This window comes from Scyliorhinus canicula, chromosome 24, assembly GCF_902713615.1.
Source record: "Scyliorhinus canicula chromosome 24, sScyCan1.1, whole genome shotgun sequence".
In the NCBI taxonomy this organism is placed as follows: Eukaryota; Metazoa; Chordata; class Chondrichthyes; order Carcharhiniformes; family Scyliorhinidae; genus Scyliorhinus; species Scyliorhinus canicula.
This window is the reverse complement of record NC_052169.1, coordinates 5,882,914-5,895,145: the sequence shown is the minus strand read 5'-3', so window position 1 is coordinate 5,895,145 and position 12,232 is coordinate 5,882,914. Positions and strand designations below refer to the sequence as shown.

General features: G+C 44.9%; 1 protein-coding gene across 1 annotated transcript in view; it reads left to right on the top strand.

Moving 5' to 3' along the window:
* The window catches only part of LOC119956926 (inactive tyrosine-protein kinase PEAK1-like), a 225,376-nt gene that overhangs the window by 204,164 nt on the left and 8,980 nt on the right, over nt 1–12,232 (top strand). Inside the window, 1 exon segment of the mRNA XM_038784504.1 lies at nt 3,382–4,163. Coding sequence (XP_038640432.1) covers nt 3,382–4,163 — 782 coding nt within the window.

The following is a 12,232-nucleotide window of genomic DNA, read 5'->3' as shown; positions in this document are numbered from 1 at the left end:
CTCGTCTCTTTTTTAAAAAAATAAAAATTTAGAGTATCCAATTATTTTTTTTCCAATTAAAGGGCAATTTAGCATGGCCAGTCTACCTAACCTGCACATCTTTGGGTCGTGGGGGTGAAGCCCACACAGACAGGGGGAGAATGGGCAAACTCCACAAGGACAGTGACCCAGAGCCGGGATTCGAACCCGGGTCCTCAGCGCCACATGCCACCCTATGACTCATGTCTAATGATTTGTCGCACACAGTTATCCCTTCCCTGCTTCCTGAGTTTAAACCCTTCCTAGTTGAATGAGTGAAGATAAATATGGCTCCTCACTGAGGGAATCCAGTATTAAAGCTTTAGAAGTTACCCAGCGGGCTAAGAATTTGAAACCTTCCCTTCCTCACCATCTGTTGAGCTGTTTATGGGGATTCCTAATTTGTATTTTTCTAATAAGCCTAGCATTGGAGTATTCCTGAAGTTCGGGCAGAAATTAATTAGTTGAGCTAAATCGGCTTATGTATCCTGACCATGTGAATAATTCCAGTGGGTGTGGTTTTTGTATCTGGATGACATCACATGGATTTATTGACTCATGTACCAATTAAATGCTTCAAGATTTTTGGAAATTAGTTGTTGGATTAGAAGCCACACACAATGGCACAGTTTCTTACACCCTCTGTTAAAAGTATTTGTCGCGATTAGTCAGTGTTTAATAAGAATATTTTGTTTGTCCACACAGTTCAGAGAATACCTCTCCTCCCAGAGGAACATACCCACTTACTTTTACCGGCGAGATTATTGATGGCAGGGCTAAAGGTTAGACAGCCTTGAAATTTGTGCAGGGGTGTACTGATGTAGTTTAACTAGGCGAAAGAGAGTATTACCAGTTTAGAGGACTGTAAACATCTCTCTGCTCACTGAAGCATTGTCTCGTAGATCCATCTGGAATGGAGTGGGAAGAATGAGCTCTCAGTGACAGACTAAAGGTTCCATTCATGAGGCAGACTAGCTGATCAATCTGTTGCAGAATCAGATGGCCAAACCTGTCACAGGGGCATTTGAACTTTCTAGGGGTGAGGTGGCTTTGAAGTCTATTCAGTTTTCACCATTAACAGTGACAGGTGTATTTTGTAAAGACCATCCAAAGTATTTCGACCTGCTTTTTCCTGGTAAGAAGTCCTCTGATTTCGGATTTTACTGAAATTTTGATTTAAGATCACAAATTTCAGGTGCAGCTGAAATCGTTCTATGGACGGAAATGCTGTCCCACAGTTGTTTGCCTTGGGCTCCTTGATGTAATGGCTGTGGTGAAATGTATCATGGTTACGTAGTGGTTTTTGCAGCATAGAAAATGTTTGTTGCATCTATGTGCTGGCCATGTGTAATTCAAGTACCTGTAGAACCGTGTTTGTATTAATACAGGTAAGAATTTTTAATTGTCAGTAGAAATTTTGAATTTGAAAATGCTGATCTGACCTGAACACTAGCGTCTGGAATAGACGAACCTGGGTTCTCATTCTACAAGAGAATGAAGCATCACTTCAGAACCACATTCCTTCAGTGAACATCATTCAATGCAATACATTAAATGTCAGCAGTGTGAGCCATATATGCAGATGTCTATTTCTTAAATGTAGCTTTTCAAATCCCCTTTTATGGAAATCATTTTAGTTGGTGGTTTTCTTGAGGTACTTCCAGTTTTTCTTTATGAAGCTTCAGTATTTAGTTTGCCCAGAGCTTTCATGTTTTTGAGTATATCCATTATTTTTGTTGCTTTCACAAACCCTTTTAATCACTCAACCCTCCTGTAGCTCTTCATCATCAATTCACTGTTACTCAAAACATTCTTTTATCATTTCTTTGTGGCCATGTCTGTCTCATACCTGATGTCATGAATTCAAATACAAACATTGGATTGAAGAGCAGGAAGAGGCCATTCAGCCTCTTGAGTCTACTCTGCCATTTAATAAGATCATTACTGATCTGATAGTAAACCTCCAATCTACCTCCATCCCACCTACCCCCCATAACCTATCACTCCCTTGCTTACTGAGAATCTATCCTCCTCTGAAAATATTCAAGGACTCTGCTTCCACTACCTCTCAGGAGGAGAATGTCTTACCATCCTCTGAGAGAAAAAGCATTCTCCTCACCACCGTTTCAAATGGGTGGCCCCTTACTTTTAAACAGTATCCCCTAGTTCTAGATTCTCTCAAGAGGAAACCTCCTCTCCACATCCACCCTCTCAATACCCCTCAGGATCTGTATGTTTCAGTCAAATCACCTCTTGCTCTTCTGAACGGCCAAGGGGTACAAGCATTGCCTGTCCTACCTTTCCTCATAAGACAACCCGCTCATTCCAGGTATTGAATCATCATCAATACATTACTCACCTTTTAATTGGCTCCCTAACTAACTGGTTCCACTCCATGGCTAGTTGTAGTACAATAATCCTAAATTCTAGGATCACAACCGTAACGAAAATTGGTCCTTCCTGCTTTCATCTCTGGAATCAATCTTACTGCATCTTTGATACTTGCATGCATTTGAATTAATTTTGCTAAAAAATAAATGTGCTCTCTGTATTGCATAGAGGATTGCTGCTGCTGCTGCTGCACATAAACAGCCTAAAGTGAGAAGTCATAGAATTTTATAGAATCCCTACAGGGCAGAAGGAGGCCCTTGTGCCCATCCAGTCTGCACCGACCCTCTGAAAGAGCACCCTACCTAGACCCACCCAACCTGCCCTATCCCCAAACCCTGTAACCGAACCTGTGCATCCCTGGACAAGGGGCAATTGATCATGGCCAATCCACCTAATCTATACACCTTTGGACTGTGGGAGGAGACCAGAGTAACCGGAGGAAACCCACGCAAACACTGGGAGAAACTCCACACAGATACCCAATGCCAGAATTGAACCCGTGTCCCTGGCGCTGTGTGGTACCAGTGCTAACCATTGCACTGCCCTAGTGGGAGAATCAAAATCAATATAACCCCAATGAAATTAAACTCAGTTGATGGTAGATGTGTCTAACAGCAGTATATAATCTACTTGTATAAAGATCTTCATTAAGTGTTGCCACTCACTTGGTACTAATTTATGGATCAGTGCGATGATGTTTGAAGTGTAAAGGTTTTCATAGCCGGGTAATGAACTATGATTGCACTGTGGCCCCAGTACACTGCAATTATTTTCATCATGCTTTGCTGATCATTTGTAATTTTGTTAAGGCTAAACTCTTAAAATTGATCAATGGAATGCAAAATTTTAAGCTAGCATTCAGAAGGCATGTTCAACCTAAAGTGTGTTTCTATTAAAATTGCTATTTTTCACCAAAGTGAATATGTTGCCTCACTAGTATGATTCTAAATCTTTTTATATGTGATTGCACAGGGCAATCGCGGGCCAATATGATACCCCTGAAGCAGCCAAGACAAGTGAAAGGCGCGTCAGATGATGCCATTGCATTTGTGGGCTCCCCAGAACAGGAAACCATGTCTGAGAGTCAGCCAACACCACCACCTCTTCCAAAGAAAACCATCATCCGAGCAAACACTGATCCCACTTCAAAGGATTATTCTCAGAAAATGATAGAAGTCAGAAATTCCGGGCACAGTGTAAACTTGGCAAACCCACTATATGATGTTGAGTATCCTGGGGATGCAAACTGGGATGCATCAAGTGCTTGTTCCTCACTGAGTTCAGATGCCAGAATATGTGACATTGAGTCAGGCGATTCGCTGGAAAGAGCAGTGGGCAAGTCAGCAACTAAAGCGAGAGCATCGTCGTCGGTCAACAGTACGTCTAGCCTCACCATGAGCAGCAGTAAGGAAAGGTGCTCAAATAGCTTGGATTCGCTCTCCGAGAAGAATCGCTTTCCCCAGAGACCTGGTAAAAACATACAAAAGCCGCAACGGCATGCACTGTACAAAGGGATTGAGAACAAAGAGGAAGTGATCATGAAGATTCGAAACCTCCATACAGACTCGCTGCGGAAACTGGCAGCTAAATGTGAGGACAAGTTTATGGAAGGCCAAAAGAACCAGCTTCGCTTCGGATTGGACAACTGGTCAGACTTCAGACTGACGAGCGATAAACCTTGCTGTGAAGCAGGCGATGCAGTTTACTACACGGCATCCTATGCTAAGGACCTCCACAACCAATATGCAATCAAGGTAAGCTCCCTGAATGATATTTGTTGTCATCAAAATAAATATAGTCATCAAAAAGCCATAGCCAAGGCAACAAATTTCAAGGAACTTGGACAGAATCACCGAATTCTGGTGTAATTGAGGGGAAGCTAGATATTAGTGACAAAGGATTAGGGTGAGGTGAGGAAAGAAACTTGTGTGAAGCATAAAGACTGGCATGGGCTCGGTGGACTGAATGTCCTATCCTCTGCTGCTATTTCATTGTACAATGTCAAATGTAAATAATCACCACTCGGAACTTGCCCAAAGAAAGTTTTTACTCTCTTCTGGTGTTTAATCACAGCGACATCATTTTCTTCCTGCTCCTTCCAAGAGTGCAAGGCAACTTGTGCTTCTGTTCAAAGGTGACCATTATTGGATGAAGTCGAACAAAGGAATATCATGCCACGTTCAAAATTTCAAATGAGTCTGTAGTCAGCAGACTTTCTACTTGTTTAATCTCCATGAGTACTTATGACCAGTTAAACGATAAGTGTCAATTCATTCTTTCTTCTTGCACTTAAAGTTTGCCAGTGCAGTGAGTATTGTGAGTGTGATAACGAGTCAATATATTATACCATTCATGGAAAGTATGGGGCGCAATTCTCTCCCCCTCCCCCCCGCCGGGTGGGAGAATCGCGGGGGTGCCGGGCGAGTCCTGCCACGCCGCCCCGGCACCCACATTCGATTCTCTTCCCCACCCCCCCCCCCCCCCCCCCCCCACCCCCAACCAAACCGGCGCGCTGAGATTTACGGCTGGCCGCTTGGAGAATCGCCGCTCGCCGTTTGTAACGGGTGAGCAGCGATTCTCCGGCCCGGATGGGCCGAGCGGCCTGCCCAATACGACCTGTTCCTGCCGGTGCCAACTACATCTGGTCGCTGCCGGCGTGAACAGCGCGAGAATGCTGCGGGGGCGTCCTGTTTGGGGGGGGGGGGGGGGGGGGGGGGGCTACATTCCTCTTTGGGAATGTAGTCACTTAAGCGTCCAACCATCACATTTTCCCCCTGCCTCATGATATTGTGATAAATCACATGAGTTTTCAATTACTTAAAATAAGTAGTGCAGGGTCAAATTCTTAAAGTTTAGGCGTAATTAACAACATGTTGTTGGATTAGGGCCTTTTGAGTAAAAGAGCAAAGATGCGACTTTCTTTAAAAATTTAGGCTCATTAACTGTGGCTGTTGGTTGCAGAATTTGGCAGCTTATATCAGGTTTTCTGTCTTGGGTGGTCTTGCGAACATATCTGCTTCCACTTCCTCGGATGCATGGCAACTACTTGTTCCGACAAAGTTTTGCCTGGACCATGTTCCTACTGTGTCCTCCTCAGACCTATGATTCAAAAGTGCTTTGAATCTAAGGTACATACTCAAAACTTGAGAATATTAGATTAACTTCAGCGTTGCCTTAGATCCCGATGCCTCAAGTGTTAACTCAGCTTATCCTGTCATGCTCAACTTGAACCATTCAGTTTCCTCTTGCTCTCAGCTGGGTTTGTGACTTTCAAGATGGTTGCAGTTAATTTTTCATTCCATGCCACCTTACTCTTCATGACACAGCTTCACAATCTTGTGAATGATCAAGAATGTTTATGTTTAAAATAGGCAAATTAACAAAATAATAATCTACAAAAGAAATGTATATTGTGCCTTCTCATTATAGAGTGCCCCCTGTACCCTGTCTCATTCCAGTTTCTTTCCCCTAATAACCTCGGTCTATTGAGTTGGATGATCAGCCCATGATCAAAGTGAATGGTGGAGCAGGCTCAAAGGGCTGAATGGCCTCCTGTTTTTTGTTTCTATGCCACCATCTGAAGGTTCCCCTCCAAATCACTCACCATCATGATTTGGGAATATATCAGCCATTCCTTCACAGTCGCTGGGTGAAAATCCCAGAACTCCCTCCCTAACAGCACTGTGGGCGTACCTACACCTCATGGACTGCAGCGGTTCAAGAAAGTAGCTCACCACCACCTACCCAAGGGATGGGCAATAAATGCTGGCCCAGCCAGCAAATTCCACATCCCATAAATACATTTTTCGGCTTTCTTCAATAGCAGTTTGCAAACTCCAATTTGCAGTACTTTTAATCTGCCAACCAGCAGTAAAACAAGTAGTCCGCAATGGTTTTTTTCCCTGAAACCCTTTTATTACAATGAAGAAAGACCAAACGTTGGTGGACTAGACATTTGTCACGGTTTGAATTTTAAACGTCTTCAAATTATTGGGAGGGTATTTCTTTTTAGATGGCAAGTATTGTACAGTAGCAATTTTTAATATCTAGTCACGGCTTCAGCACATAGGTTGGCCAGTTATGAATGTTTGGTCATCTTTTTGAGCTTCTAACCGACACACCCTCACCACAGCCCAGAACACTCGAACCCTCCAGCTCTGCTGTCTTTTGCATCCCCCATTTCCTTAGCTCCGACATTAATGTCCGTGCCTTCAAATCCTCCAGCTCTCTCTGTCCGAGCTTTTGTTGTCTTTTTGTACGGTAGCACAGTGTTTAGCACTGTTGTATCACAGCTCCAGGGTCCCAGGTTTGATTCCCGGCTTGGATCACTGTGCGGAGTCTGCACGTTCTCCCCGTGTCTGCGCGTTCTCCCCGTGTCTGCGTGGGTTTCCTCCGAGTGCTCCGGTTTCCCCCCACAAGTCCCGAAAGACGTGCTGTTATTCGAACATCTAAATTCTCCCTCTGTGTAGCCGAACAGATGCCGGAGTTTGGCGACTGGGGGATTTCCCCCCAGTGTTTAGCACACTGGGATAAATCGCTGGCTTCGAAAGCAGACCAAGCAGGCCAGCAGCACGGTTCGATTCCCGTAACAGCCTCCCCGGACAGGCGCCGGAATGTGGCGACTAGGGGCTTTTCACAGTAACTTCATTTGAAGCCTACTCGTGACAATAAGATATTTTCATTTTCATTTCATTTCATTTCACAGTAACTTCGTTACAGTGTTAATGTAAGCCTACTTGTTACAATAAAGATTATTATTACTACTTAAGTCCTCTTCTGTCACCTTTTATCAATGGTCTTTGCATTAAACGTGAAAAAAAATTCCCCTTTTTTTTCTGACGAGAATAGATTTGCGTTCTGTAGCCCCATAGACTTCGAAGCTCAGTAAAGTGCGAGATTGCCTTTGTTCTCTTTCTTTGCCCCTTTGTTCAAAAAATTGCTGTAAGCGATTTTGTTGTAAGTATGTTTGCTCTGTTCCTGTGTGAGTCATCTCCCTACTGTTGTAACACAAATATTAGCAAGTTTGCAGTAAACCAGTTCATGGTTCCATTAAAAACAATTTGATGTGTTTGGAATTTATATTAAGGTGGCCGATCATAAATTAATTATCTTCTGATGTTGAGCAGGTCATGTACGATGATTTAACCTCATGCAGCCATTTGGTTACTTTACTTTGCAGGTTTGATTTTACTTTAGTTTTACGCTGTCTGCTTTCGGATGGCACTCGTCATCCTGCCATCCACACCTGTCCCAGACATTCTTTTCTTAACTTATTCCTTACCTCATCTTCCGGTCCCATCACCAGCTTTTTGGTTATTTAATCTCTCCTAGCTTCCACCCTATCAAAGGCCCATCTTTTTGTTCTTTTTCCGCAGCCCCCTTCTGCTTAAAACCAATTATGTTCCTACCCTTCCCAGTTCTGATGGAAAGTAATCAATCAGAAATCTTCACTGTTTCTCGCTTCACCAGCTGAACATTTCCAGTGATGTAACTTTATTTTTTATTTCATTTTTATTTTTATTTATATCTTTATTTCAGATTACGGGCAGCCTCTGCATTTTGCCTTTGCTTTGTTGGTGGGGAAATGAAATTTCAATTTGAGTTAAAGTCAGTGCTTGGCAGATCCCGTTTCCTTGTCTCACTCGACCACGTTTATCATATTTTGAATGACGTCTGATGCCAGCAAACTATGGAGAATAATAATAATCTTGATTATTGTCACAAGTAGGCTTACATTAACACTGCAATGAAGTTAGTGTGAAAGGTCCCTAGTTGTAACATTCCGGCACCTGTTCGGGTACACGGAGGGAGAATTCAGAATGTCCATATTATCTAACTGCACGTCTTACGAGACTTGTGGGAGGAAACCGGAGCACCCGGAGGGAACCCACGCAGACACGGGGAGAACGTGCAGACTTCGCACAGACAGTGACCCAAGCCGGGAATGGAAACTGGGACCCTTGCGCTGTGAAGCGACTGTGCTAACCACTGTGTTACCGTGCCGCCTGTAGCGTCGATAATTTTTATTTTAACAGAAAATGCTTCTTTGGAAGTGTGTATCTAAAGGTTAGCAACCCCCATAAATAGTTTATTTTAGCAAATCTATAATTTTATATATTCTGTTCTTAACCAGTTTGTGCCTTGATTAGTTTCTTGGTGCTGTTGTTTCAGCTGAAGTTACAGATATTAATTGGATGATTGTTCTAATAGATTTCTCCTCAAGTTTAAATGTTACATAGTCACAACAGTGACAATACAGAAATAGTCTGAATGTACCTGTGGTTACTCCAAATATTTCATCATTTTATTTCCGCCCCCACCAGGCCACCCAGATGTGCTGACTTACGCTGGCCTGGGGTGGCTTTCAACCAGTCACCATTTTGTACCTCATCCAAATGACTAATCATTGGGTGCAATTAACAGGGTGTTTACGGAGCCTGGAGTGCCAAGAACGACCCTGCTATCAAACCGGACTTTGTTTCTTTTTGGGGGGCCCTCTGCAGGAAACACCTCGCTGAGGCCACACTTGCATTCAGTGCAGGTAGCGATCGGGCTGCCATTTTAAAATGCCGCCCCGATCTCTTGACCCCCTCCACCGCTGCCTCTGGATCCTTCCCCATGCCCCAACTTACCGATTAGGGGGTCCGTAAGGCCAGGACACCCCTGCGCCTGATCCCTGGTACGGGCAACCTGGCACCCTGGCAGTGCCCCTGCCAGCACCACCTGGTCACCCTGACGAATAGCCGTGGACATTCCTGATTCAGTAGGCAAGTGGATGAGTTAACAGGGGGTCATTTATGACTTTTGCCACCCTGTGCTCCTGTGGTCAAGCTCTGATCAGAAGAAGGTATGTCCTCGGGTCTTGGTGGTGTGTACTGTACCATCTCCAATTGGCGGCTCTGCTAAAATTTATGTTTTAATTTCCTGTTAATTCTTTGTCGTTTTACTGAGAGAATTTGCATAGCTCATAACTGAGAAAAATCTTTATTGGGAATGGGAAATCCCAAAATAATGGATATTCCGCATTCAAAGGTAACCAAAAGTTCCACTTTCAGAAATTCCAGGTCTTTGCGTGTTATTACTGCGATCATGGGTAACTTTAATGCTCTAGTTAAGTTACCTGGTCATTTACTCTACTGTCTTTTAAAGCAGTTGAACGAAAGGAACTTTACTGCCAGCTCGGAGGTCAACCTTTCATTTGTCATTTCCTTTTGTGATGTTTTCCCTGTGGGACCTGATGGATAACAAGCGCCATCATATCGGGTTTCTATTAGGATTTCAGCTGGACTGTCTGAACTTTGAGACACCTGAGATTGTTTAAAGCAAATTATTTTAAAAATAAATTTAGAGTACCCAATTAATTTTTTTCCCCAATTAAGGGCCAATTTAGCGCGGCCAATCCACCTACCCTGCCCATCTTTGGGTTGTGGGGGCGAAACCCACGCAGACACGGGGAGAATGTGCAAACTCCACACGGACAGTCACCCAGAGTCGGGATCGAACCTGGCACCTCGGCGCCGTGAGGCAGCAGTGCTAACCCACAGCGCCACCGTGCTGTCCTGCTTAAAGTAAATTATAAGGCACTTTATCCATCAGAGACCAGTTCAAACCTTTCCTCACTACAGTCAGTTGTAATACCGATTTGTTGCCTTATTACAGCTTTTTGTGACCAAGGGTGAACATTGCTTCGGTGCACTTAAGATCATCTTAATGCAAAGATGTTTAATTGAAAGTATTTGATAATTCAGAATTTAAGACTAAATTCCCACTATGCTATGTTATTTACTAAGTTCACATGATTTGATAAATGTACATGTCTTGGTGCTGTGAACAATGTTGAATTATCAGGAGTGATCTTTATCGCTGTAAATGATGCATCCTTGCAAGGGAAGTACTGAGCAAAGAGATGCACGATCAAAGTCTTTCAGTCAGACTCACCCCAGTACTGAGAGCAGATCATTGCTCCGTGGCCATCACCCCGAATTTTGTGCAAAGTAACCCGACTCCATGTTTTAGCCCGGACCGTGACTACCGGTGAGCTATTCGGTCCTGGAGGCATCTCAATTCAGCCAGATTGTTCCCACACCCACATGTTTATGGTACAATCAGGCATCATTCAATTGTTTTTTTATTGTCATTTTTTAAAATCAAGGTTTTTTTAATTTTTCCAATTAAGGGGCAATTTAGCGTGGACAATCCGCCTGACCGGCATATCTTTTTTTTAAACCTGCACATCTTTGGGTTATGGGGGGGGGAGACCCACACAGACACGGGGAAAATGTGCAAACTCCACATGGACAGTGACCCGGGGCCGGGATCGAACCCGAGTCCTTGGTGCTGTGAGGCAGCAGTGCTAACCACTGCGCCGGCCCTGGCAATAATCAAATGTAACCAATGTTCTGACTGTCATCACAACTGAGGCCAACCTACACATTACAGACTGTGACTCAAACACGAGATGTATCATTTTGTAACTGAGCCACTGACGATGTCTGAATGTTTCTCCAATCCTTGGTCATCTGTTGTTTCACGTCTGCTTTGACTGCTATTCTGCATTTTGCTCTCCCTCTCCTGCCCGACCACCTCCCTTACCTTTGCCTCAACATTGACAGCTGTGCCTTAAGCCATTTGTGCCCCCCCCCCCCCCCCCCCCCGTCTTCATGACTCACAATCTGGCTCATTTGGTTTCAGCTTCTCAAACTTGTTTTTTAATGGGCAGCAATCCAAAAAGATGTGCCACTGACAAACTTGGGGCTTTTTCGACGACAATACCACTAAATATGTTAGGAGAGATAAATCACCCAGGGATCCTGCTTCTGAATGGTATGAATTGTTCCTTGCAGCAAGTCTGCGAGAGTGTGTGTGTCTGCGAGGGTGAGTGTGTGTGTCTGCGAGGGTGAGTGTGTGTGTGTCTGCGAGGGTGAGTGTGTGTGTGTCTGCGAGGGTGAGTGTGTGTGTGTCTGCGAGGGTGAGTGTGTGTGTGTCTGCGAGGGTGAGTGTGTGTGTCTGCGAGGGTGAGTGTGTGTGTCTGCGAGGGTGAGTGTGTGTGTCTGCGAGGGTGAGTGTGAGAGTGTGTGCCTGTGAGTGTGTGCATGTGTCTGTGAGTGTGTGTGTGTGTGTCTGTGAGTTTGTCTGCGAGAGTGTGTGTGTGTGTCTGTGAGTTTGTCTGCGAGAGTGTGTGTGTGTCTGTGTGTGTCTGCGAGTGTATGTGTGTCTGCGAGTGTGTGTGTGTCTGCGAGTGTGTGTGTGTCTGCGAGTGTGTGTGTGTCTGCGAGTGTGTGTGTGTCTGCGAGGGTGAGTGTGTGTGTCTGCGAGGGTGTGTGTGTGTGTGTCTGCGAGGGTGTGTGTGTGTCTGCGAGGGTGTGTGTGTATGTGTCTGCGAGGGTGTGTGTGTATGTGTCTGCGAGGGTGTGTGTATATGTGTCTGCGAGGGTGTGTGTATGTGTCTGCGAGGGTGAGTGTGTCTGCGAGGGTGAGTGTGTGTGTGTCTGCGAGGGTGAGTGTGTGTGTGTCTGCGAGGGTGAGTGTGTGTGTGTCTGCGAGGGTGAGTGTGTGTGTGTCTGCGAGGGTGAGTGTGTGTGTGTCTGCGAGGGTGAGTGTGTGTGTGTCTGCGAGGGTGAGTGTGTGTGTGTCTGCGAGGGTGAGTGTGTGTGTGTGTCTGCGAGGGTGAGTGTGTGTGTGTGTCTGCGAGGGTGAGTGTGTGTGTGTGTCTGCGAGGGTGAGTGTGTGTGTGTGTCTGCGAGGGTGAGTGTGTGTGTGTCTGCGAGGGTGAGTGTGTGTGTGTCTGCGAGGGTGAGTGTGTATGTATGTGTCTGCGAGGGTG